The 27,892-nt window shown below is 46.6% G+C and overlaps 1 protein-coding gene across 1 annotated transcript; it reads left to right on the forward strand.

Moving 5' to 3' along the window:
- The first annotated feature begins 146 nt into the window (after nucleotides 1-146).
- On the forward strand, nucleotides 147-27,722 carry LOC128710338 (TBC1 domain family member 4). The gene is made up of 10 exons (XM_053805389.1): nucleotides 147-266; nucleotides 5,889-5,986; nucleotides 6,129-6,333; nucleotides 22,023-22,556; nucleotides 22,635-22,801; nucleotides 23,157-23,360; nucleotides 24,488-25,396; nucleotides 25,467-26,056; nucleotides 26,125-26,276; nucleotides 26,361-27,722. Exons 1-10 carry the CDS (start codon nucleotides 147-149, stop codon nucleotides 27,720-27,722), a joined length of 4,341 nt encoding a protein of 1,446 aa, XP_053661364.1.
- Nucleotides 27,723-27,892: the final 170 nt, after the last annotated feature.

Genomic DNA, 27,892 nt, shown 5'->3' on the forward strand with positions numbered 1-27,892 from the left:
TTGCCCAAGAAGCTGCCACCGAAGGTACGGTTTGCCGCTGCCGTAGCTTCTGCGCCAAACCAAAAGCCAAACACCACGAGCAGCGGGTTAAAGGCAGCAGCAACGGCCCCACAGTAAAGCTGGACCGAAACGCAACGGCCGGGACGATGAAGACTCGCCTGACGACGCTTACATGGCGTGGATCCGCATCGGTCGATCCACGGTTTTCGGCCGCAATGCTACCGTGGTCCATTGCCGACATTAGAAACCACGAAAGTTATGTAACGGTAAGTGTACCGCACAATTAATGTGCAACTTCACCCCAGAACGGTTTGACGGCAACAGCAACGTCAAAATGCTTGACCGAGCAAGCTGTCAACTAACTTTACTAACTCGCTGTACCACCGATTCGGGGCCGACCTTCCCTTAGTGGGATTCTGGCCAACAACAAAAAAATGGCACCATTCCGATGCGTCCCACAACCAGCAAACCCGACCGCCCAAATGTGTAGTCCCACTGGGGAGGAAATAAAACGACCTGCACAACACACACACACGCAAACACGCAAAATCAGAACAGCGCCTTGGGTATGGCTTTGAACAGTCATACTCTCCGAACGGTCCAAACAGCTCAGCCAACCGTCAAATCTGAACATCCTTGCCCGTCAGTGTCCGTTGGGGCGTTGCGTTACAGAATCGCGCCCTGCGTGCATACCATCAGGCGCAAACTACAAAAACCCACCCGTCCATCCCCGGGTCGTTTCCAAACTGGACGCCAATCGCTCTCCACCCTCCTTACTCCATCGGCACTGCTCGGCACAACAGCGGCGTGGAAAATATCGATTTTCCATCGGAAATGCGTTCGCAACATGGTACGCATTTCGCGATTGAATTGTTTGACGGGGTTTTTGGCTCACATCGGGTTCCGGAGGAGGTTTGTATGTGTGGGCAAAAATGGACACAGGCCCCTCCCCACCACCGCCAGAATTGTTTGCGTGCGTCGCGCGGGGTTATGTTGTGTGTTGTGATACACGGTGCACCGAAGATGGTGGAGTCAACCAAAAAACCCATTCATCCGCCTAACGAGATTACGTTCTCATCAATTATTAACAAGTCAAACAACATGGCCCGGATAAATCCACCCTTTTGAATCCCGTTACCCGTTGAATAGATGGAACAGTTTCGTTGGTACTTGTTGGGCCAGCGGTTTTGGCGATTTTTATTCGAAGGGAGGTTGTCTTGCGGTAACGATGCGTGCCAACGATTACTTTGTATTTGCTCGTACGACATTTATCTGTAATGTGGGAGCAATTGGGCGCTTTGTCTTTACTGCCGCTGTATTCAATGGAGAGTTACTTGATTTGTGCAAACGAGAAGACTATTTACCACAAATTCCATTCCAAACAGAGGATAAATAGTTGATGGTTATGGCATTCGGTTGTTCTTACGCATGGTCCAGTTTTGCGCCTCCTTGATGGGCAGCATAGTACATATGAATTTCTGGAGATAGAATTCAGATGGAATTGGAACGCATGAGCTATGGTTTGCAAGGAGTTAAAACTGCTTTGTATTGTTCTGCTACATACAGATAGTCCGCACGGTCCTTTAAGTACACATCTGTCATCTGAGACATCTGAGGGCATTTATTGCGTACAATTCAAACGAGTAAGAAAAGAAGGTTAATAATACATTTTAATTCATTCCAATCGATTTTTAGTTACTTGTCACACTTGTTACTGTTCTCTTTCGAAATGTCCCAGCAAATGCTGGATGTATTGCGAGCAAATGTCTTAAGTTCAGCCTTCAAATTTCCGGTAAAAATGGAAGTAGAACGACCAAGCCGTATTGCTTAACTCTATTGGAATCCAAAGCTGAAGTACAATCCACAGTTGTTTCGAGACATTTCCTTCTCTAAAAAGCGAAAGAGCACCTAATGCCGGGTGTACTCGGCCGTTAATAATATTTTAAATTATTTCCAAAAGTGATTTGTTTATATTTTGTCATTGCTATATAATGCAGCTAACAAATTAGCTTAAGCTTTTCAATTTAACGCTTAAACTTGAAAACGATATCGACTGGTTCGGATTCTTCTAAATACTTTAAATTTAGGGGTTTAAACAATTTTACCCTACCCTGCTTTACCCTTTAAAGCAAGACATTTGAATCTCCAATTTTTAGAACGAATTCCAATATACATTACAGCATAATCTAGCACTTTAAATTTGTTTGTTAAGTAACCATCGATAAAAATCCGTAAAAGTTCCAGGCAGTTCTTCCAATAAAAACGCGTAAAAATTCCCGGAAGTACTAATCTTCATCATATTCTTGAAAAGTATAATGCCTACAAAAAATCGAATCCTATAAATATTCAAACATCACGGATGAAAGCTTCCTCCGCAACATCCTAGTTGTTTTCCAAAACCCTTGTTCACCCTTTTTCCCGTGCCCCAAGAGGGTGTGACATAGAAATTACTGCACAATAATTATAAATTCTGTAAATAAAATTTGCATTAATTAAAATCACACCACAAACGGAGCTATCAACCTCACACCATGCTGATGCCGCTATTAACTATAGCTTTGGTAAGAGTCTTGAGGTTTTTTTTTGGGGGGGGGACTCTAATTATGTTTCTCAATTTTATCACAAACAACGCTTTTACAGTATGTCGCCCTCTTGCACATTAAGTTCCGCAACGTGTAAGTTCCAGAACTCACTACCAAGATGTAATAACTAATTGATCTGAAAATCTTGCATTTCTTAGCGTGAGAAAGCTCCCCATAGCCTTACGGGTTTGCTGCAAGACAGCGAAAAATGGAATACAGTAACGTTGGTAATGTGGTTAAACTTCTGTACATGCCGAAGACTATCAGCACGCTACCAACCGGTGACTTTTCGGACGTAACGAAGTGTCGGCTAATGTTATTAAACTCCTATCATGACCTTCTTCACCGACTGCCGACATGCCGAAAGTGATATGTTTTTGGGGTACATAAAATGGACACATGCCACAAACGATGCACCATCACATTAAAGCATCTCCGTACAGTGTTAAAACATACACACGCCCCAAAAGCACCTTCTCGCAAAATTGCACCTTCCATCGGGTTGCGTTTTTAACCAGCGTCAAAATGGAGAGCCACTGTAAGCGGTACTCCATCTCGTCCATATCACAGCTGAAATTTAATTACCGAAAACGGGAAAGGGCTTTGGCATTTGCGCCAAATGACATTAAAATTGTAATAAAGCGAAATGAAAGTGGTTTTTGTTGGGCGGGACGATAAAAAGCCTAACGTCGTTTATCGCGCGATCTACGCCAGTGTCATGTCCACGTGACAGTGAACTGAATCGATGAAGTTCCCCAGACAATATCTGTGTAGAATTGTGAGGGGTGTTTAGTTGGAAATTAGTTAAAAGCTCAGCTATCCATACGCTCCTAAAGGGTGGAAGTTTCTTACAGAAAAAACGTTAAATACTAGCAATACTTATGTTCTTGATCAGAACATTCCCTTTTTTTCTTATTTTTTCCATTCCAGCTTGTCTCAGCTTTTATTCCAAGCTGTTCTGCGACGAAGCTTAGAACTTTTTCTGTGCAATATGTGTGCAGTGCATTATAAGAACTGCTGGAGAGGAAGAAAAGAATCGCTAGTTATGGCTTCTCTTCCATCGAGATGAAAAACTTTACAAGCCATCGTGGCTTTGCTGGCATAAACCAACAACAAAAAAAACCCCCACTTTTCTATAGCCATTCTTGTTTGTTTCCTTCTTTTTGCGCTGTGCGCTTCACTTTCAGGCCGTTGCTTTTGAAGTGAGCGGATTTATTGTCCTCCTGGGAGTCACCGTACAGAATAGGCCGCACCGAAAGCAATCCAAAGCTGTCCCAGCTTGGGTGGCGCAAATGGTGATGAGTTTCGCTCTCGTGATGGGATTTCGTACCGTGGCAAAACCCCGTCGTCTGGTGGGGGTGTGGAGCAGCCACCCCCCCCCCCCCCCCCGCAAAGAAGGGGAAGTCCGTTCGTTCACATCCCACCCGGGGTGCTATTGACAACCCCGAGGAACATATCCTGCCGCCCGCTTCGCTGGTTCCAATTAGTGCCAATGGAGGTTTTATGCGTTGGTGTTGTCCCGAATCCCGAACCATGTCCGGATGTCGCTTCTCGCAAGCGTAATTCTGGCCACTTCCGAGTAGCTGTTAGTGGCTCGGAACATTTTCCTTTTACACCCAAAAGCAATGGGGGGAAGCGAAGAAAGGCCGAAAAGCGAAAGCATCCGGGAGTGGTGTAAGAAAACTACCTTCCTCACGATAAATGTCATCGTTATCGACCGGTTAGTACGGTAAACCGGTCGCCATTACCGGATGGGCCACATTAAGTGTCTGTCTCGTTTGGGAAGGTCCCGTAACACAACAGAAGTTTTAAGCTTAGCGGTATCGAAGGTTATGAAGAGCAGTCATTCGAAAAACACCGAGGACAAAAAAAAAACCAAACTCCAGACATCTTATGGATACAACTTACTCCTAACCTTGTGACAGCTTAACTACACCCGGGCACACTTTATCGTTGCTCGTAGCCATAAAGTTTTCGTCCGGATTAGCTTCCTTACATGGGAGGAAAATCCATTGCATTGTCATAAACCGGCCCAATACAGCAGACACTTTAAATTAAACTTCTCACCGGGTCGGGTGTTGTGCAGCATGGCCGGCACGGTAAAGGCCCGAGCAACATCTTTCACGAATCGTATACGCATCGTTGTGGGTCGTCCAAAGCACAAAAGCTCCCAGCCCGGTGAGCAGCAATATGGTGTGGGGTCGGTTCAGGCATTGATGGGGTTTGTTGTGCAGATGTTTGCCAATGTCGTTGACATGTGTTTTGCAAATTAAAACATGATGTTTATTGTTGTTTGTGCATTTTTTTTCTTCAGTTCTTTTGTAGTTGGATGACATAATTGAAGTTTTGTAGCTGTAGAACACAAAAGACTTTCGTTTAAGGGTACGATTAAAGTGATCGATGAATTACTAAATTTTGAAGATCTCTTTAGAAATTCGCCATCGAAAGTAATACCTGTCAGTTAGACTCACTAGTATTGGGGTAGATCATCCCAAAAGTTAGAAAGCTTAAGCTTTAAGCCTGTATCTGTCAAATAATCCAGGTACCGGGCTGTATCATTCTGTACAGATTCGTAAAGGACATAGCATTTTGACATAAAGAATGACACACGGGATCATTTTTGTGAAACTAAAATTTGAGAAAAATCGATTTAAGTTTAGTAATTTGATTTTAATTTCAATGTATTTGATATAATATACAAGTCTGATTATCAAAATAATCCTTTTTCAGTTCTTTTCGTTAAAAAAAAATTGTTTACCTTTTTCGCACACGGGAAACTTGGCCTAACCTGGTTCAGGCCAGCTAGCAAAATTCTTTGTTTTGACATTTGTCGAGTTTGGGTTTTGGGTACTTGGGTACTTTCATTGAGAAACCAATCTAATCCTTCTTTCCTAGGCTTAATATGGCTTGCCATTTATATGGCGAGCTGTAAGCGGATAAGCCTGGAAACGTCAAAACGCATACAAAAAAACTGACTTAGACCGTGATCTACCCCATTGTCACCGATCACTTGTCACTTAACGCAACTACCGCTGGATATTCTTCAGCCAACGACACTTCCTACTGCTTACTCTAGTCTAGCCTAAGTCTAGTCTGGTTTACCAATCAACCGATTCAATCTTACACTCCCCCGGATACAGTTGTTCATTTCCGCTGATGCAGACGAGATTGTCCTTTGGGGGTTTATCATGATTTATCGTTTCTGGCTGTACGCGGCACTAACCGCGCACCGGAGGTGATTTGATTTCTGATGTGCTGCTCGTACGAACTAATTTCTCGCTTTTCTCTTTTGTCGATTTCCTGCAGCTATCGGTCGGCGTGGAGGATGGCGTGCTGGCAGCATACAACACGGACTTTGAGCTACAGTTCGAGCACAAGCTGAAATACATTCTCGGCTACTGCAGGTAACGGACGGTGGCTCCCCAGAGCCCGGCCATGATGGTGTGGAGCGCAGTGAATGGCATGATAATCGCACCCGTTGAAACTAACTCGCGTTTTCGTTCTTTTCTTTCTCGTTTCTCCCCGCTGTGGCCCCCCGTTCGGCAGAGTGATCGTGAAGCAGGAGAAGGGCAAAAAGAATGCCGACTTTCTTATACCGAAGGCGGCCAGCACACGACCACAGCCGATTACGGTCGGCAACGACAATGTGGCGGAAATCTTTGGGCCCGAGTTTGGGCTGGTGTATCTGCTGAAAAATCCCCAGGATCCGCTGCTACACATACACTTTTACGAGTGCGAAAAGTATGACCAGGTACGTGTCGTGGCCATTTAGCATTGTGTAGTGCTTGAAGATCTTCTTGATCTATTTCTGAAGCCAGATATGTTGGAGTTCTTGTTGAGTTTGGTCGTCTAAACAGGAATTTGCGTTAAAGTGTTTTCACCCGAAAGTATTGACCGTACAAAAATCCAATCCTTGACAATGACAGGTTAAGGAAAAGGTCAGTGTTTGATCGCTTGTTGCACAGTTGCCCTTCAACGGTGCTCCAGGCAGGATACACGCACACACCTTCACCCTAGACTTCATCCCTAGAATATCCCGGTCGTCGGCCAGTCGGCAGGTACTTATCGACGCAAAGCACACGCACATTCCGCCATTTAATAGCCTTTATGCGGTGCTTTCACTTATTTTGGGACCGCGTGCGAGAAGGTGGCGCTAAGTGCAAACGCTAACCGGAAACTAACCGGGTCCGCACCGTTTGCTACACGTGCTTTAGGCCCAAAGTTCATCGTTAACGAACGATATTGGCCACGGAATGTAAAGCTTCACGGGTCAGGTGCTAATGATACCTAGCGCCCAACATTCTTGGGACGTACACCGTTCATTAGTGGTTTACTATTCGTATGTTAATTATCTCATTAGGCGAGAGCTTGTCTGTCCCTTCCACGATGGGACGCGTGTTGATCCAGCTGTCAAAATGCGGTAAATGTGTGTTGACCACAGTGGTGGGATAGTGTTTCGTTCCCTTTCAGGCAGTGCCGTTGGTGAATTGCTTTATCAAGCGAATGGCCGCATGGAAGACGCTAGAAGGCCGCAAGTGTACCGATCAATTTTTGCCGGAGCAGTTCATGCTTCCCGTTGTATCAGCAGTTTTGCGTTAGCGATTCACCGCACGTTTACAGTACCTTCGTACATTAAACGTACAGCCGACTGGAACAGGTAAAATCAGTGGAGCCTCCAATATTGGCCTGCTTGTTTAGGACTAATAATGGCGGTCACGGTCGAAAGAGGATTATTAACGCCATATTGGCAAAATATCGCTAGCGTCCAGCAGGGGGCGTTCATAATCAACCGAGCAACTCCAATACCCCTCCAGACAGCCATATTGAGAACCAACCGGCGGAAGGTTGCTTACGCCACTCGAAGAAGATTTACCCAACAAAGTCAAATAGTGCTGAGGTTCGTTCGTCTTCCACCGGCAATGAATCCAGTCGTGATAATGAATAATGATCCACCGTTTACGAAACGGTTCCCGAATAGCTACGGTCATCGAACGTGGTGCGTTTATCTATCTTACCTTACCAACGATAAAGCAAAAATCCACCCGAACGGTGGACCAGGTCTACCGGCAAACCATCAAAAATGCCAATCGGCACGACATCCAGCTTTGCTTTGCGTGACTACCGCGTACTTTTTGACGTAGTCAACTTCAGCCAAACCTCACCGTTCGTGTCGTCCCGGACGTTCCCAACGTTCGGCTTTATTCGCGTTTATTATACAAACCCCCCCCACGTCACTGACACAGGCCAGTAGTAAGTGTGGCTAGCAAAAGAAGCGGAAAAACACACAGACAACGAGAGGCATAGACATCGAGGAGTTATCCACATGCCGCTTGAAGTGGTTTCGGTACCGTGATTTGTGATATCGTGAAGCATGAAGCAACCGCACGGGGCTTGCTTTGGGGGGCGCTAATTCGGCTCTGCGTGACTGAGAACTTTTGTTTCGAGAGTTCCCGCGAGAGGGTGTATCCCCCAGAACGGTGGGATACTGATGTTGTTTTCGGACTGAGCGATGACTGACTGGCGAAATTGTAGCAATAAATTTGACCAGTGGTTTAGCCGAAGGGGTGCCTTCACCGCTGTGTGTGAATGTGTCACTTCGTGCGCTGTCAGCTGATGATACGGTAGCCAATCTCGAACACGCAGCAGCACCCGGCAGTGAGAACGATTGAAAAACTGATTCCGATTGTGCACCGCAATTGATGCCATAAAGCCCGGTGATGTGTTACTCTTCGTGCGCTGGCACAATTGTGCCCAATGTGTCCTTCGGGGGTTTGTAAGGTGGAAAATATTTTAAAGCCGAAGCGGAAAATTGTTACCTTTGTGTGTGTGTCACAACATTGCAGGTGTAATTGGAACAGGGACACAGCATGCAACAGGCTTTAGGTGCGGTCATCAAATCTGACCTCATTTCTTTAGCTCGAGCGGCTAATCATGACTAGCGCGCGAGCGTTAGTGTTATGATTATCTAATTAAAGAAAACATTCGTATGAATGTTTAGATAAAGATTTTAAAACTATAGGATAATACTGTAACCAGGTTAAGACAACAATAAAATTCCTTTGGTTTTTCGAATTCCTGTGAGCAATTTCAACGTTGTTGCCATTTCTAAACTCTTTTCAAGTTTAAGTGGAATTTGTAAAAATGTGTGGGGTTGGCCGGTGGTTTATTGGTAGCGGCGCCGCTTTTTTACACGACAGGACCGGTCCAAAATCCCATCCGGAACACCCGTACGCAGGCTGCTGCGGGTAGATAAAGTCAAAGAAAGCCATAAATGGTTGGCCTATCCCTCTTGAGGTTGTTGTGCCGATAAAGAAGAAGCAGAAGAAGAAGAAGAAGAAGAAGAAGAAAAAGAAGAAAATGTATAAAAAGGTTTCCTACTTTGCTGGTTCTTGTTCAAAATCAAACTAATTCTTTACTAAGTTTCAATTCAGGAACTTACCTGATTTGTCAGGTGTCAAGTTTGCAAACAAGTTAGCAAAACAAATGTGTAAGCTAAGCTAATTTTGCTAAAACTCCTGTTCACATGGTGAATAATTTCCCAATATTCCACTTCAATTTTATGATAATTCAGAAAATTTGCTCAAATTTTAACATTTCGTCCCGAAAACCCCTGCCAGGCGAGGTGAACGACACGTTCGTGTGGAGAATTAAAAATAAAATCAATCTTGTTCAGTAATTTCGCCCTTTTGTTCCCCATTTCCACCGAACCGCACGTGCTTGCGGTTCCCGTGCGGTGAAATTCTTTTCTCACAATACAGCATTTTCACCACGCGAAAAAAAAAGAAATCGAATTATGAGACGCTGGTGAATATTGCTTCACCCATTTCCTCACACCCAGTGAGTAATTTCCCTTCAAGCAAAACGCACACAGTTGTACTCGGACGTCGTAGCAGGGAAAAGGTGCAAAACAACACACAAGAAACGCAGGCCGCTTTTACACCCACACCACACAATCACCAGCGAAGTCCGAAGTTTGCCATCGATCGTGGCCCATGCACACATGCGATACATGCCATACACGCCGTCGGCGCATGATGACGGTTTAGGATGTCTTGCCATACGTGGCCGATGTGCATCGCACCCGTACCCGTGCAGTGTTGTGGTGCTGTTTCACCATCGTCAGCGCATATTACCAACACAGCGACAAACGGGCGCAATTTGACAGCTGCCCAACTGCCTCGATCGTGTCTTCGTCGGGATGATCGCCGCGGTTCGGGCCGGTCGTCTTGCTTCCGGATGTGCCGTACATGTCAGTCGAAGTTTCCCTGCCGATCTTAGCGCATTGGAGTTCGCGTGTGTTGCGGAGTAAAAAGTGTACGAGAAAATGGTTCCGCTAGTGGCCTTATAAGCGGCACCCGAAACAAACTAAAACTTCTCGCGGAAGCGTAAAGCAGAGAATAACCGCAAGCTCGAGAGTGTTCGATTGGTAACGGACACCCCCCCCCCCCCCCCCCACAAAAAAAGGGGGAAAATCACCCTCTAAACGAGTTGTCTTCCGGGCACATTTCAGTGCGAAAATAATCTAATCGAGAAGCGAGAAGTTTTCCGCAGAAATGTTCGCAATAACTTTAGACGGTGGAAAGTTTTGGGGCTATAATGAGATGAGATAGTGTACCGTAGTCGGTGCGGTGTTTCTACTGCCTTACTTTAACGCGGATAAAGCTAATCACACTAAGTGCGTTTTGGTGCACGGTTTTTTTTTTTTTTTGTTTGTTTGTGTTGCCACACTGTCCTTGAGAGTGTTTTCGGTGTCACCTGTTACGAAACGAACGGGTGAAGTGTTGATTCGGTCACTTCACTTCCTTCCGGTGATTACCATTGAGTGCGCACCGCTTGTTTCACTCCGGCTACAACGGCAGACAGCATAATTTACCCGTGTTTGTGTGTGCCTATAATACGACCCTTTTCTTTCCATTGGACTTGTTAAGAGATCCGATCAAACCTAACACTTTAATCGCTTATTAAGGTGATGTTTTGTTTTCGAACTGTGTTCCAACGCTACCGGGAACCATTTTCAATTTGCTCTTACGTTTTTGACTCCCAAAACAATGTAACAACCTCCACCATCACCATCGCGACACAACACCGATCTTGCGCGGGTTTGTGTGTGAGCGTTTGGCCTGTTTGGTACGGCGGTACGGGTGTCGTGATTTTTTGCGTTTCCCTTTCATCCACCCGAAATACGAGAATTATTTTTAAACAAAGTCAATTAAACCAGGCCAACACTCCGCCGTGGGATGATGGGGTTTGTTTTTTTTTTTTCTGCGTATTTACTGATCACCGCTTTCAAGGAGATGCAATTTACAAACACGATACGTTATTTGATCCTTTTGTTTCGAAACTTTGCTTTAAAGATTGCTTCCAAATATTACCTTTCATTCTTAAGAAGCCCATAAAGGTGGTCATCCGCCATGCGTGGCTTTAATTATTTCCCCCGTAAATTCTTGCCACACGCAGGAGAATGTTGCTCCTTCTCCCAAGAAACCATCCATCACTGCGCGATATTATCTGACGACCGGTAACTAATTTGTCCGTCTGGTTTGTAACCTCCAGCTCAGTTAACTTGAACGTCCCGTTGGACCTCCGTACAGTACGGACAAACCCAGCACGGTCTCAGTCGGAGCACCGGCAGCAAACAACGCAACATCTCGACCAGCACGAACCTTTGTTCAATCGGAAAATTGATAGCCGGGTGCGCACGGTGTACCAACACACTCCGGCAAGGCAAAGACAAACCACGGCAAGAAGCCGTAACAAATCAAGTGCAATAGAAACGCGACCCCTGTTGGCGCGCGCCCGAAACCGATTGTGCACGGGGTAAACAAATCAATAAAATTGGCAGCACGGTGCGATCACCACTGCTGGGGTGGGGTTTTGGGAAACGCGAAAGAAGCGCCAGTGAAAGAGTGTTGCTCTTAATTGGAAGCAATTGGTGCTGATTGAGTTCCGGGGACGCTTTCGGTGGCTTGTGCTGTGTGTGTGTGTGTTTTTTTGTTTTCCTCTCAAACGCTACAAGTGAAATACACCTTCCGACGCTTGTGTGTTTGTGATCTGCCGTGTGGGCGTGTGTATGTGCTGTAAGTTTAAGTTGGCAGCTGGTCCTTCCGCGAAGCAGCTGAGACAATCGTCTGTGGGCTGGCGCACTGGTGCGCGAAGGAGTGCTTTTGTTTTTGTGCTTTGTAAAGGAAGATACGCGAAGGAATAGAACATGTTTACCCTGCCACTGTACAAGGATAACGTCATGGTCACCTCGTGGAGTGACGCTTCATCCTATCGGATGAAGAAGAACGTAAGTAACTCCGGTAATCACTCGCAGCATGCGTCCGTACTGGGCGCCTCCATCGTCATACACCAGGCGCCTCCATTGTCGCATAAAACAACAACACCTCCTCAGTACGCTTCCATCTCTCGGGCGAAAGGTTAACACGGTGATGGAGCAACGGAATCGAACAAACTCCAGGGGGAGGGGGGTGGGGCCATAATCGATGAGCATAATAATACTGCGGTACCCGCGGACGATCGCTGACTGCCATTTTGGGGGCAATAAAGCTCATCTCCAACCGTGAAACCGTGTCGTTGGGGATAGGATTTTCGCACACATTCTCCTTTCCCCGTGTGCTACGGGACGCAGGCACGTTGTGAACCGTCGAGGCTTGGCCCATTTCGCTATTAGTGAAACTCTGCTCCCTAATTCTACCGGATCGTGGCAATTCGCAACCGTTTTCGAATGTTCGCCCACCCACCCCCAGGAACGGCAGCCTAAAACACTAACAAAAAAAAAAACAGTGTATAATTTATTCATGACTAACGGTCCTCGGTTTCTAAGGTGGTTAGACCTTGGGCGTGTGAAGCTCGGTCTCCCATGTGTGGTTTTCGCATTTGTTTTTTTTTTCTTCTTCCCCTTGCGGAATATATTTTCCACCTTGGCGAACCTTTTTTTTTTGCTCCTGATCGGTCGAACCATAATCGTGCTTTATCCCGTCGAATGATAAAAAGAGATTGGTGTCTCGTTTCGACAAAACAGAGAAAAAAAACACTCACACGAACACGCCGCTTGTTAAACTCAACCCGTCGACAGGAGTCGATGTGTGAGTGGGTTTTTGTGTTGTTGTGGAAAAAGTTGCTTACTTGAGCGGTTTTTTTCCGGCGGCAATCATGCATTGGGCTTATTTTATCGTAACCAATTTATCTTTCACCATCCACCGCACACGAAGCTGTTTATTGCCGTCGGTGTAGCGTATCAGCTGAGCGGAATGCTTCTCGCACCCTGGATCGGGGATCTTTTTCATATCAAATTATTAATCCCATTCTGCGCAAAAGTGAGTCGGTAAAAGGGATAACGGATCCTTCCCGGTAGATGTGTAATGAAGAAGCTATTTTCGGTGAATTATTGTTTGGGTTTGGGCAAAAAAAAACAAACAACGGCCAAATGAGACCGTAATTAAACGATTGTTGGTCGCTTATTGGGTTTTCATTTTTGGTGATGTAGTTAAATAGTTTTTGGGTCCATGTGATAACAAAACTCGAACGTGTTCCACTGATGGTAGCCTCAGCCCATTTAGCAGAAAGCACTGCTTAAACGATCCTTTCAAACCAATTCCATGCTATTTAGCTAAATAAGCAATTGCACAGCTTAGATGTTTCTGTCTCTCGCAGTCTACCCAAAAAAAGGGACACACAGCTCTCCGGCTGGACGGAAAACACCGTCTTCATTACGAGCTTGTCAGTCAAAATGTCGGCCTGGGGCGGGCATACTCGGCGAGGAAGTTATGTACACACCCAACCGGGCGCCCTAGTCACCGTTTTTATGATTAAGAAGCGCGTGCTAATGGATTTAGTGCGATTGTGCTGCGGCGCTGGAATGCTTTCTGTCTCCTTAATTTCCTTTCTTTTGATAATGTTTCGCACCCTGCTGTGCCATTCCCAAGGCACAACTTCTAGCGCACGGTCAGGTATGCCGGTCGCTCGTTTACGCTTCACCGAAGCTCGAAGCTCTTCTCCAGAAGCAATTATGCTCACGAACTGTACGAAATTCCTGCCTGGAGGGGGGAGGGGGGGGTGGGTGTAGCAAAGGGGGTGTGAAGGCAACGAACTGGCAATTCGCTTAATCCGAAGCTTTCGGTAGAAATGCAATATGGGCACACATACACAGCACAAAAGCGAATCGTTCGAATTACAGAGACCGGCCGCAGAGGTGTACTGGTGTCGTCCGAACCAGACAAACGAACGAACGAACGTTAAGGATTATCGCGCAACACGCGGCCGCTTGATGGTGCCTGGGTGTCTCCGCACGAGCTACACAGCAGACATGCCTCATACCACTGCAAGTGAAACGGTTAACACTAACACACACTACCGAGGCCGGAACTTGATTTCCATAAGACCCTTGGCAAATGTTGTGCTGGAGACAATTCATTAAAAATTAAATCGTTTTTCCCTACCTTATGTTTACCTACTACAGTTGTTAACATTTATTTAATTGAAGAGTTTCTATTCTTTATAGAAGAAAGAGTTAAACTATTGCTGTTAAATATTATGAGACGACTATGTCCGCTTTACTAGGTACTTAATTTAGGTTAACACGTGAATTAACAAATAAGTTAAGCGTTTTTTATTTCTATATGGACTCTTTCCAAGAGTAAGAATATCTAAATCCTTATATTTTTCTTGACGATTCTACTACAGCCTTACTATGCTGCAGTACAAATAATTTTACTCAATATGTCCTCCATTTTTATCCTAATCATTATTCTTAATTCATTAATTAATTTATTAATTAATAATAATAACTAATAATAACTAATAATTATTCAATTATTATGTAGACAATACCGGAGCCAGAAATCGTGTTTCAAACCATCGAAAAAGGGGACAACCTGCTAAGAGACAAGACAAATCTTTCGGTCTACAGTTCATGCTTTCCATCAACCACTTGACTGTTGTTGGACTAACTTTTTGAGCCTCGGAGGACTTTTCTTTGTACAAGGGTCCTTCATGGCTCTTCAAAATTGGCGATATGCATTCATTCGGTATTCATTTTAACACCAGAGCCAACATATGACTTTTTAGATCTGCCACCATGACACCTGCCAGATATTTGGTACGGAACATAGGCTTTACTTCCTTGCAAAACTCTTTAAGTTTGTTTAAGTAAATCAAACGATATACAAGGCTTTCGGATACAGTATCGATACTGCACAGCTTTTCGTCAGAGATTAGGAACATCTTATGCCGCAGTTGTCTCTTCGTCGAACGAGTTCCTTTTCACAGCGTCCTATAATAAAATGGTGCACCAGCTCTGAAAGTTGACTGCAAGCCTTCTTTTATGATTCTTGCTTTAATTTTACAAAAAAAATGATGGATTTGTCGGCATTTTGGCTAATACAACATACCTGGTGGCGGGCAATCTTCGCACAGCCGCCGATTCGAACCTTCTTGCCTTTTCGATTCCCTTGAAGTGTTCTGGGGAACAATCTCAGAACAATTTATTTGATGTACATCGTGATAAATTTTCTGTTTTAACTACTGTTCTGTTGTTTAATATTAGAAAAAAAAAACTAATTCGTTCGAAAGGAATCGTACCAGTCCAAATTACCGGTCCGATAGCTCATCGCGTTAAATAGTGAAAAGATTGTCAATTTTCAATAAAAAGAGAGGAAGAACATATTTTTTCCCAGGAAATTGTTCCTACTTCCAATCTTCCGCTTACAAGTGCGCGTCTTTAAAGCAAAACAGTACCGTGGAAATAAAAGCCCCTTCAAGTGATAAGGACAATTTTATCGATTCCATAAGAAAAGCAATAAACCTGCCACCAACGTGCTTGTCTTTTTGGTGGTCCAAACCGAACGGTCAGCTCCTATCCTATCCGCTGTCGTTCGCGGTGCTCTCCCATTGCATCAGTGATTCTTTTTTGCTTCGGGGCGAAATGGGGCCGGTACGATTCCGATCTAAAAATAATGATCTCACCTTCGCACAAGCGTCCGACAGCGGGAAGTGCTTCTAGCTGTTACACAGAAGGTTACGAGTGGCTCATTCAGATCGGTATCTTGATTTCTCGAGTCGCAAATCTCAATTTAATAGCCATCGAAGATGTTCGGTGCTGTTTGGCCGGAGTGTATGCGGAAGATAATTGTGCACGCTGGGCAGTATAAAACGGATGATTAAACTAACAGCCAAAGTGCCGCTGCTTAAATGGCGTTTGAAAACAAACGGGAAGGTTGCCGGGCTGATTTGGAGGATTTTGTTCGGATTCGACTAGTGCACCATAAACGCAGCAAAAGGAGAATTATGAACCGGTTCGTGTAATGCTACACAAAAGCATGTTGTATGTTAATATTTCCATTACGCGCACCGTACCACGGAACCATTATTATCAACCGTTTAACCCATAATAAGAATGAATAAAGGTCCACCAGATACGCACGCAACGAACGGAGAACCTTAGAAACGAATTTATATTAATGAACCTTGCACCATACTATTCTTCTCAGCTCTTTTTTATTTCTTTTCCATCTGAGAATCTTTATCAGACCTGATTATATAAAAAAAACACAGTTTTAAACAACAACAGACGAACAACGGTGGAGAATAAACCCCTTAATCTTCTGTGATGTTTTTTTTTGTCCACTGCAATTATTAATTTAAAAACTTGCCTTAATTAACGGCCTTTTCGCAAGCTGGATAAGGAACGGGACAAGAGACTAGCTGGTCGTTCGTTACTCTTAGCAGGTAATGGGAAAAGTTCGAAACACTTCACTTTACCGCAAAAGTTTTCTATGTTTGTCCATCTTCATCACGTTCGATTTCGAATCCTATCGGAAATGTTGATAATTTTTTCGAATCGTTTCACGAAACGGTAACATTTTACGCGAAAGTTTAATCAGCTTTAATTGAAGTTGAAATTGAATTAAAGTTAAGTTTAATTTGCTTACATTTGATTGTCATTGAAAAGGGTTCGACAATCTTTATCTTAAACACAACAATTTGATAATATATTTTAACTATATAATATCCAATATGACGACTTTTGTCGTGGATATTGTATTGCGATCGTACAGGCCATTGCTGCCTTGCCTTATCTCGGTTAAAAAAATCAGTTTAAATGCCAAAATTACCTCTTCATCTAGCTGCTTGCAAATGTTGCACAGCAGCATTATACGTTCATCGATGATGGCGTCAAACGGTGACCTTACCGTTTGCCTCACTTATGTATGACCATTCACCAATCCACCCGGCGTAGGGCACCATTAAAAGCGAATCTACATTTCATAAATGTACCCGTGTGTTATAACTCAAAACCCTTTTCCGTTTTCTTCGTCCGATTTGCTGCCCGTCGCATATTCACCACTCATCATAACACCACCATTAGCTACCAGCCAGTAATTGAGGTCAGAGGCTCGGTTTTTGGAAAGAGAGCGTGAGAAAGTAGGCGGTGGAAAAAAAAACACTCACACACACTATTTACAGCACTTTGATCGACACTGATGGCTAAACATACGTACACACACGTTGGCAGGGGCGTTGTACAGCAGTAATCCTAGCAATATTAAATATTGACTGACCGTGGTAATATAGTCCAGATGGGAGGGGGGAGGGGAGGCTACTTTACCTTCCCGCATCAGAACCATAGCTTACACGAAATCTTCATCAAATTCGCTTGGAATCGTGCACCTGCTCCTGCGGGAAGCAATTCGGTACCGGCACAGCGTTCGTGTGGAGCTTGGAGCCATAATATCCTGAACTCACCGGTACCGCGCTCTATCGCATCCGGTGTTCTTGTGCCAAACCGGTGTACGCCTGCCACCGGGAGATACCGGGAGCCATTTGCAAATGATGAAAGCTTCCAGAATTGGAGGGCAGGGCAGTGCTAAAAATAAATGGACAGGATTTTTTCCCCCCTCCATTTCTATCTTTTGCCCCACAAATGGACCTTTTCCCGGTGTACGGTAATGGGAGGGTGGGAGGGTGGAGGCTCGTGCATGATTGATTCACCCGAAGGATGTGTGGGAACGGGTCGGGGGAGCCGTGAGAAAGCAGTTTCCTGGACATTGGAGAGCATTGCCAGCTGATGAGCGGTGGCTGTTCGAGGTCGGGGTGGACATTTAGTGTGGCCTGAACCACACAAATAAGGGAAAGCAATCGCACATATGAAGATACACACACATACGAAAGCACACACAGGTACGTAAATATTCTACCCATAGCCTCTCGCACCAGGGAGCTGGTAAATTGAATGAACGATATCAACGCAAACCGGAATTTAATTTCATTTCATCCAACGTACGGTGTGTGTGTGTGTAGAAACGGACGGTGAACCAAGGCCCAGTGTTTGATTTGCGCTGCGGTTTGCATGGGGTTGATGGGAAGCAAATGAAGCCTTTTATCTGTTTTGCTGCCCGTTCCCGGAGGAAAAACTTTCCGCTGTGTGATGTGCAACTTTAACGAAACGAAATTTTTGCAAAGCGTTTACCCCTACATAAAGGACAGCCAATCTCAAACCACACGGATGTGTATTTTTGGTTGTCGCCAACAACAGCGTTCCCATTGTGGTTGTGTAACTTATGCGGGATACACGAATTAAGAAGATAATGTTGATAAAGAAATAAGTTTTAAGTTTTCTTCGACTGCACAGTTCTGGAAGGCTCCCAAATTCCAAGGTGGCTTGTCATGAGGATGATACGGTGAGTGGTGGGTGAATTTGAACTGAGACATTCGTAAGCTCATTCTTGATGTGGTAGTGAAGCGGTACGATCTTGGTAAAGTTTCGTTGTAAGAATAAAAACAATGTTATCGTTAAACCCCTTATACTGCAGTGGAATCCTTTTTTCGCATTATTACGGTTAAACGGACAACATTTATGTGTGATGTCCTCTTCTCACAAGGCAACTTACAAAACCAATTAACCATAAATTCCTCATTTATGTGTGGTACTTTTCGAACAAATTGCCACCTCTGCTAACATAATATAAACATGTACAATGCGTATTTTACAAATATTCATCGTAAACATGCTTGCTAGAATGGCTGACATTCAAAATCCCATTGTACACATATGAAAATGATTTAAAAAAAACCCCTATCAAAATGTTTCAATTTAGTGTCAAAGGTAAGCATGAACACTTTGCCTCACGTGTCACAGCTTCCTCGGCCAAATGAAGCAATGACAATTCAATTTGTGCTAATTAAATCACAAGCATCTCGCGCACATTCTTGCCGCACGGGCACAAAAGCCACCACCACCATTGTTGGGCAATCCAATTTGCGTTCAATTTCTTCAAACGCCACAAGATTTTCTTCGCCATCACCATCACCAACCTGGCTTGGCTTGAGAGGTTTGCCATTGTTTCAGGTACTCGGTGATACTTAGCCCGAAGGCTTCCTGTGCCCGACCGTTCCAGCAATAAAAGTGCGCGGTACCGCGGACCCATTTACGGCAGCGGTACAGCACGAAACTCGCTCTCTATCTCTCTCCAAGCGTGTCGCGATTGTCGCGAGTGTTGCGAAAATAATCCCTGCCTCGTCCGGGACAGGACAGGCGTCGACGTGGGAGGGGGGTTTTTTCCAGAAAGCAGACACAGGAAATTGTCATACCTCGGATATTGAAATCCCTTCGGGCGGGGTTACACGTGGGATGAGGCTTTGTTTTAGTGCTGTGCTTTAGAGTGGCACAACCCCGCGCAGTAACAGACGCGGCTAAACGTTTTGCTTAATTCTATTTCGGTCACACGCACAGAATGCACGTACCCAGCAGAAGCAGTGGATTTTAAAGAGAACGTTGCGCATATTATTTTTGGGGGATTGATCATTCGTCATTCGTTTTTTGGCGTCTGGTTTGCAGGTTTGCGTTGCGAAATGGCTTTGATTGTTTTCAATTAAAACAATTGCGTTTGAGACGGTTTCAGAATATCGCCTTTCAATCGTTTGTCATTATTTATGTAAATATTGATTTAAGCCTATGATGGATACGTTGGTGGATGCTGTTCCGGATAACTTTTTCAAAACGTAATATAAATTGTGTTCTTGTTTATAAGGAGATGCTACAAATTCAACACTACCTGCCCTATAGCGACGTAAATTGGACAAATAATACATTCATTCACCAATTCAACAATATAATTGCTTACAAAAGAATTTGGTCTATCTCGCATCCGGAGAACCGGTTCTTACTACAGTTCAGAATAATTGCTGTTTGCTCAGGGTTTAAGACTCTCACGTGTTCAAATGAATAACTTAATATAAATTTAGGTAGAAATATTGAAAGACTCTGCATGAGGGTGAGACACATGCACACGTAGTGTACCTTCTAATGCTTTTTGGAACTCGGTTACGTTAAGTACTGTGGCATGCTGATTAATCAGCTTTTTGGAATGGCTGAAACAATCATCCATTAGATAAACTTTCTTCTTTATCGGCAACAACATCCTCAAGTGGTTTAGAGATGCCTGCCATTTCTGGCTTTCTGTGACTTTATTTTCCCGTAGCTAGATAGTCAAGTCCTGCGTACGAGGGATTGGTCCGGATGGGATTTTGGTCCGGTCCGGTCGTGTGAAGACCGACGCCGCTACCATCATGCCACCGGGCCGCCGCAAAAGATTAACTTTAGGTCACGTTTAATAGTTGCTCACTTATCAGACGCTACAACGGGACGCGCTACAGGCGGTCTAAGTCTATTCCAGAAGTCCTCTAAACCAACGGACGTATCAACGCAATTGCTTCTTCTGAATTTGGGCTTAATATACCTACTCTATCCCTGTGGATAACCTTAAAGGACTTTACGGACTGGGTCGTACGGTGTCATTCTCATGACGTGAACCCACCGGAACGTGGCAATTGTAATCCGCTGTACGAACAGAGCTCGTGCCAGAGTTTCTCTCGAACTCTCGGCTAAGAAGATTTCGTCAGTTATGGACAAAGTCCATATGTCAGAGGCTTACGTAAATACGGGAACTATATGAGTTCTATATAGTCCCAGCTTCGTTCGTCGCGACAGGTGGTTTGAGTAGAGAAGTTTCTTAGGAGATATTTGTGAGCTCTGGACAGTGCTTGCAACAACTTGATCACACATTCTGGTTGAGCAATAATTAAATGAGATTAAAAAGGAGATCTTTTATTATTATCATTTACTAAAGAGTATCTTCGAGAGTTAGAATAGCTCGTCGAAAAGTCTGAGTATTGAGAAATGCTCATTATCTCACTGCTAAGAAAAAAACCTTCTTAAAACTTAAAATTTGTCAAGTTGCTTACTGGAAATAAAAATACTGAAATATAAAAAAATCAAAGATCAACTTACAAAAAATAAGAATATCAAACTTTTGAAGACGAAACAGCATCACAAGAGATAAAGGTACTACAAACATCTTCAGATCTTGGCCTTGTATATTGCAATTTAACCTTCGAACTTTATAACTCTCGACTGTTAACACTCCAGCGGAACTTCCTTTGCTCTGTAAACTATCTAATCATTGAACAGTATTGCCCCGACATTGGACGCCATCCACGCACCATAGTCAACCTTATCGGAAGAAGGTACACAACGCCGCTGTGTAGTTTGCGGCGGCAACTAACAATTACGTGCCGTCATGGTGCACTTCCGTGCTGGGCCAAAAATAAACACAACGTCTTCGTGAAATTGAAGCTGCTCGATGCACCTACCGCTCAAAGCAACGCGACGAGCCAGCAACAATGAGACGCCCAAAAAAAAGCGGTTCGTTTTCGCTTTGTTCGTATCGCAAATGCAAATAAATGCGAAACGCTGGTAATTGAAGGCAGTGCAGCAAATGTTTTGATTTACGACCATGGACCTGTGGATTGTAATTGGGCGGGAAAAGTGTAAACACTGCCAGAATTCTGTCCCATCTCACGTGTCACGGGCTCAACCCGCTGCCGCTGGAATGCATCCCGTCCATTCATTCCATTCGCTGGTGGTTCGCTGGTGTTGTCGCTTCGATTCCCGCGAACAAAAGCCATAAACACATACGGCAAGTTGCAATGCGATGTAACGTGTGCATTTGACAATACTAACGCTCGCGCAAACACACACACACACTAATACACCTAAAAGGGCGCATGCATCTATGAGGGAGATGGAGCTGTATTGGGAACCATCGAACCGGTGGGGGAAACTGGGAGGACACTGGGCGCAAAGTTTGTAGCGGGCCGGACGTTAATTAAACAGCGAACCTGTGTTTCGCAGTCAACCGTTAGATGCAGTTTCGCGCCAGCCGCCCGTTTGTGTAGTAACGATCGCAAACGAAGCGCCGCTCGTTGCGATAACAATTTTATCAAAACTTTTGTGTTGTTTGGGGGTGTTTCGTAATATTAGCAACCACACATTCACACTTACCATTCGCCTGCGTTTGTGTGTGTAACGTTCAACAATGCAAAACAAAAACGGCCTGCGAACAACATTCGCCCTAACGATACTGTACGTACTCATTCCAGATGGCCGAACTGATACAGCAGATGCGTGATCCGGCCACGATCGGGGGTGGCTCGGTCGGCAGCATACCGCAGAGCATCGTGTCCTCCAGTGCGAACCCAAACGACCTCCAGAAGGCGCTCCGCAACCAGGGCATCCATTCGACGCCGGCCTCCAATCTGAAGCTTTCGGAACAGATGCGTCACGCACAGCACGACAGCAGCCCCACGTTGGCGTACCATCCGCCATCGCAGCAGCCGCACCCGCACCAGAACGGTGGCCCGAACCGGTTGGCCACATCGAAGAGCTACTCCGGCGGGTTAAACCATTCGACCGGCGGTGTGAACGGTCCGACCAGCAGCAGCAGCATCTCGTCCAGCCTCTCCTCACTGCCGGACATATCGGCGAACAACTCGCAGTTCTTCGAGGTGCTGTACGTCGGCAAGATCAAGGTGTCGCACAAGCGTGTACCGTGCACCTTCATCGATGATGCGCTGCCCAAGTTCAAGGCGTACGATGCGGAGAAGCTGCGCCAGCAGCAGGAAGCCACACGGAAGGTAGGGCCGTTTCAGCACCTTCAGTGCGTCATCTTACCGCAGATACCAACACGTTTGTCGCGTTGTTTTTTTCTGCAGCAAAGCACACCCGTCGCTGGGGAATCGACTGCCGGCACGGAGGGGGAAACGCGGCGCAGCGAGTCCGATGATAGAGGCGCGGAGTCCACGCCGCCCGCACCGGACGATCCACCCGAAGTCTTCCAGGGTCGTCGGGTCAGCACGTTCGATATACCTACGAGGAAACTGTAAGTACACAGCTCGCCACACGGTCCGGCACGTGGGAGGGAAGCGCGTTCAGAAGTTAAGCATCTCGGCGATCGTGATCGCTAGTGGAGCATGTGTGTGTGTGTGTGTGAGCTGGCTGATGGGCGGGTTTGGTCGGGATCGGTAGAGTTAATGCGAGGTCACGGAAGATCACGGTTCACTGCTACATCACACGGTGTGCGATATGGTTGTGGCGCACAGTGTGAGGCAGGAATTAGTATGAGTATCTCGCGGGTTTTGCACACACGCCGCACCTTTACACACCACCACTATCACTCATCATCACCTTACCACATTAACACCACCACATCATACAAATTTTGCGTTCATCTTCAGCGAGAATGGTACCGTGGGAGAAGACAATGCGTTCGGCCGCGGTAAAGAACAGCCCAAGGTAGAGGACACCTGCACCGCCAGGGTGCAGCAACAGAAGGAACAAGTGCAGGAGCATCCGCCACAGGCAACAGCTGCTGCAGCAACATCCAACACAGAGCGTGTGTCCAGTAAAGAGACAAAGTCACCAACGGTCCAAGATGAGGAGTAAGTGTGGCCCGTACCATACTGCTTTATTTATTTGTTAATTACTCCGTTGCCATTAGCTTCTCGCTTCGGTTTGTCGTGCCGATGGTTTGCATGTGGGCCGAGAACGCAGGTCTAGCGGCACCGAAATACGAGAGAGAGTCACACGCGAAAGATGCTGTAAAAACTGCTTCTAGTGCTGCTGATTACAACGTTTCAATAGTCATCGTAGATCGTTGAATTCTAGTCACATAGTAATAGACACAAATTAATAGCTGTGGACTGTTCTTTACTCATTCTGCGTCCCATTTTTCGTTGCTGACTGGTTTTGTTAATGAATGTGTTTTTGTTCCCACTGCTTTCAATTTCTTTGTGCATGTTCTACTTTTACTCATAACAGGTTGGCTGATTAGTCCCCGGTCTAACAAGGAAAAACACATTTTTTTGTCAAAATTCGTTTTTATTATTCAACATAGTTCCCTTCAAGAGCGATACAACGATTATAACGACCTTCCAATTTTTTGATACCATTTTGGTAGTACTCCTTCGGTTTTGCCTCAAAATAGGCCTCAGTTTCGGCGACCACCTCTTCATTGCAGCCAATTTTTTTCCCTGCGAGCATCCTTTTGAGGTCTGAGAACAAGAAAAAGTCGCTGGGGGCCAGATCTGGAGAATACGGGTGGGTGGGGAAGCAATTCGAAGCCCAATTCATGAATTTTTGCCATCGTTCTCAATGACTTGTGCCACGGTGCGTTGTCTTGGTGGAACAACACTTGCACAAAAGTTGCTTGACAAAAGACGCTCTGTCTCACAAACTAATTGACATACAGACGTCAAATTTTGACACGAATCATTTGAAGGTTGGTACTATATAAAAATAATATGCATTTAATACTAGCGGCGCCATCTATGTGTCAGACCGGGGACTTATCAGCCAACCTGTTAATCCAGTTAAATAAACCGGACAGATATCATTAATTAATTGCTAAAGTCCATGTCCAGATCGCTTAGTAACTAACCGCAAATACAAATCAATACACACATACATGCATGTTAGACCAGCTTCAGGCAGAGAAACCTTTCTCCAAGCTTTGTGTAATGATCACCATAGTAACGCTCGCAATGTGTTCTTCATCCTCCACCAACAGGGCCCCGGTACGACGTGATCGTTCAGCTTCCATCGGTTCGATACCGGTGGTGGAACAGAACCGTACGATGGTGTTCCTGATCGGGCAAACCGATCTGCGCCTGATCAGCCCCGATCGCAAGCAGGTACTGCTGCACAAAGCGTTCCGCGATGTGGCCAGCTGCGTGCACGGGCACAAAAATGCCGACCACTTCGGCATTATCTGCCGGGATGTCAACAACGACGGTTACATCGGGTACGTGTTCAAGTGTCAGTCGGAACAGGTCGCCGCCGACATCGTGCTGGCCATCTCGCTCGCCTTCACGGCCTGCTCCGAGCAGAAGCAGAAGGACAAGGCAGCGGCACAGATATTCTCCTGCGAGCACTGCCCGATGCTGTGGTACCACAAGCTGTGCACCGATACCGAGGGCCATAGCGACAAGAAGACGCAGTACATGATCTTCAAGCGCATCGACACAACGCTCACCGAGGACGAGCAGCGTCTGCTGATGGAGAAGTACCACGGGGCGGAGGAGGCGGCCGGCAGCAGCTTGGGGGAGCAGAATCAATTTCTGATGATGCTGTTGCGGGCCCACTGCGAGTCGAAGCAGCAGCGGCACGTGCACGATACGGTCGAACACAGGACCGAGTTCTTGAATCAGTATCTTGGTGGCAGCGGTATCTTCATGAAGGCGAAACGGTCGCTTACCAGCTCGTTTGACCATCTGCTGAAAAGGCGTACCAGCAGGGACGATTTCGTGGCGGGAAGCCTGAAGGATTCGAGCTCAACCGGTGAGCTGAAGGAGGGCGGCTTCGAACCGGTTACACGCGCACGGGCCTCGACGATCGGGTCTAGCCCGTCAATGGGACGCAAGAATTCCGACCTCGGCAATGGGACCACGCCACAGCTGAAGTCACCCATGATGGATATGTGAGTTGTGTGTCTGGCGAACTGAGAACAATATGGGGTTAACTTTCGTGTTTCTCGGCACTACTTTCAGCTTCATCAAGGTGGGCAACAACCCGAGAGACCACAGCCACGCCGGGTCTTGGAGGCAGGCGATGCTGCATCGTGTGGTGACCCCGTCGAAGAACATGAAAAGCGGCCCCGAGGAATACATGTCACCGTTGCGTGCTACCGGCACGCCGGCCAAAAAGCGTACCCGGGAGGAGCTGCGGGAGCTGTGGCGCGTCGGCATCAAGCAAACGATCATCCTGAACCGCATGGATAAGGAGAATGCCCATCTGCAGGCGCGCCAGAACGAGATCAAATCGAACGAGATACGCCGCGTCAAGCTGGAGTACGATGAGATCACGGTTTGCGACAAGCGGTCGGCCGAGCAGTGGGACGCACTGCTGGATAACTGCGCGCCGGGTGCCGCCCCAGCCAACCAGGCGCTGCTGTACCAGACGATGAGAAATGGTGTGCCACGGTCGCGGCGCGGTGAAATCTGGATGTATCTGGCAGAGCAGTACGCGTACCATCATCCCGAACCGATCGACACAACCAACTTCCCGAACTTCAACACACCGTACCATGTGCTGCTGAAGAACTTGACCGAACACCAGCACGCCATCTTCATTGATTTAGGTCGGTGGCGGAGAGTTGGCGGAACGCAAACGCAAATGGCTATTGAAGATTTCGGTTCATTTTTGCAGGTCGTACATTCCCGGATCACAAGTACTACAAGGACGCACTCGGGGTTGGGCAACTCTCGCTGTTTAATCTGCTGAAGGCATACTCCATTCTCGATCCGGAGCTGGGTTACTGTCAAGGGTTAGGATTTATCTGCGCCGTTTTGTTGCTGCACGTAAGTTAACTTCTCCGTTCGTTGCTGTTGCAAGCTAGTTATTCGCGTACCTTCTTTTCTCCCAACTCTCCCCCTCGACATCAGCTCGAAGAAGCCGACGCGTTCGAGCTGCTCAAGCATCTGATGTTCCGGCGGGAAATGCGCGCCAAGTATCTGCCGGACATGAAGCAGTTTCAGCTGCAGCTGTACCAACTGTCCCGGCTGCTCAAAGACCACATACCGGAGCTGTACGACTGGTTCGATCAGCATGACATTTCGCAAACCCTGTACGCCGCCCCCTGGATACTGACCGTGTTCAGCTCCCACTTTCCGCTCGGTTTCGTCGTGCGCGTGTTCGATCTGCTGTTTCTCGAATCGTTCGACGTGTTCTTCCGGTGTGCGATCGCACTGCTGGAGGCCCACAAGGAGCCGCTGATGCAGCGTGACAACTTCGAGGACATCATGAGCTACCTGAAGAACATCATACCCAAGATCGATGCCGATGTGATGGAGAAGGTTTTTCGGGATGTGTTCCGGTGCGATTTCTCGCGTCAGCTGATCGAATACCAGGTCGAATATAATGTGCTGCAGGAAGAGATGTCGTCCCAGAACTACTACCGGGAGAGCCACAACCGGTTGAAGGAGGAACACCAGCAGCTCAACACGCAGCTCCAGTTCACACAGTCCAGCTTGATGCAGCTGGAAAGCACGCGCCTACTGCACCAGGAACAGATCCACTCGCTACAGACGCAGGTGCAAACGCTCGAAAACACCGTCCACACGCTCGTTAGGTTCATCGAGCAAACGGTTGACACACGTGCGGACTTTGTGCTGCCGAACGACGTCTGTCGCATTATCCAGCAGGTCCAGGAACTCCAGCAGCAGCAGCTGCAGCAACAGCAAAAGAAACGCTCACCGATATTCGTCGACCGGAAGATTGGCAAATCGATCTCGTTCAACAGCAACCTGGGCCTGGCGCTGAACGTGCTGGAGGAAGCGAACGAACCGGACGGCCCCGGCACGCCGACGAAGAAAAGGCATCCCTACTTTCAGCACTCGTTCAACCAGATGCGCCAGCAGCGAGACAGTCTGTGGCTGCACAAGCTCGACGAATGTAACAGCACCAGCCCAGAGCATGGTGCGGGCAACGGTACGGCCAGCACATCCCAGTCCTCTGCCAGCATCAAGGCACTGTCCGGCAACAGCGATGACAGCGGTATAGCGACCCCGATAAGCCCCCAGCTGCATGCACCGTCGACCACCCCGATGGTGGCGGAAAGTCGACCGCTGGTCCCGTTCGAAAACCATCCGCTCAGCAGCTGTGGCGATGTGGCGGTACAGTACAACGGCACAACGCAGCTAAAGTCGCTGAAACCACGCGCGCAATCACGCCACGGTTCCGTCTCGTCGATCGTCAGCGAAGCGGGCAACGAACCGCGGCCCCAGGTCGCGACGGACCGAAGTTAACGGTTTCGCGCGTGGCACTAATCGGATCCATCCGGACGTTACATCACGTAGTATAAAGGTGGGTGAGAACCAGCGGCGAGGGCGCGAGTCATACGCGAGACATGCCAGACGACGGGTGCAACAGATGTGTGTTCAACGTCTACGTTCTTCCATCACCATGGGATGTTTCA

The sequence above is a fragment of the Anopheles marshallii genome, chromosome 2, assembly GCF_943734725.1.
Source record: "Anopheles marshallii chromosome 2, idAnoMarsDA_429_01, whole genome shotgun sequence".
NCBI lineage: Eukaryota > Metazoa > Arthropoda > Insecta > Diptera > Culicidae > Anopheles > Anopheles marshallii.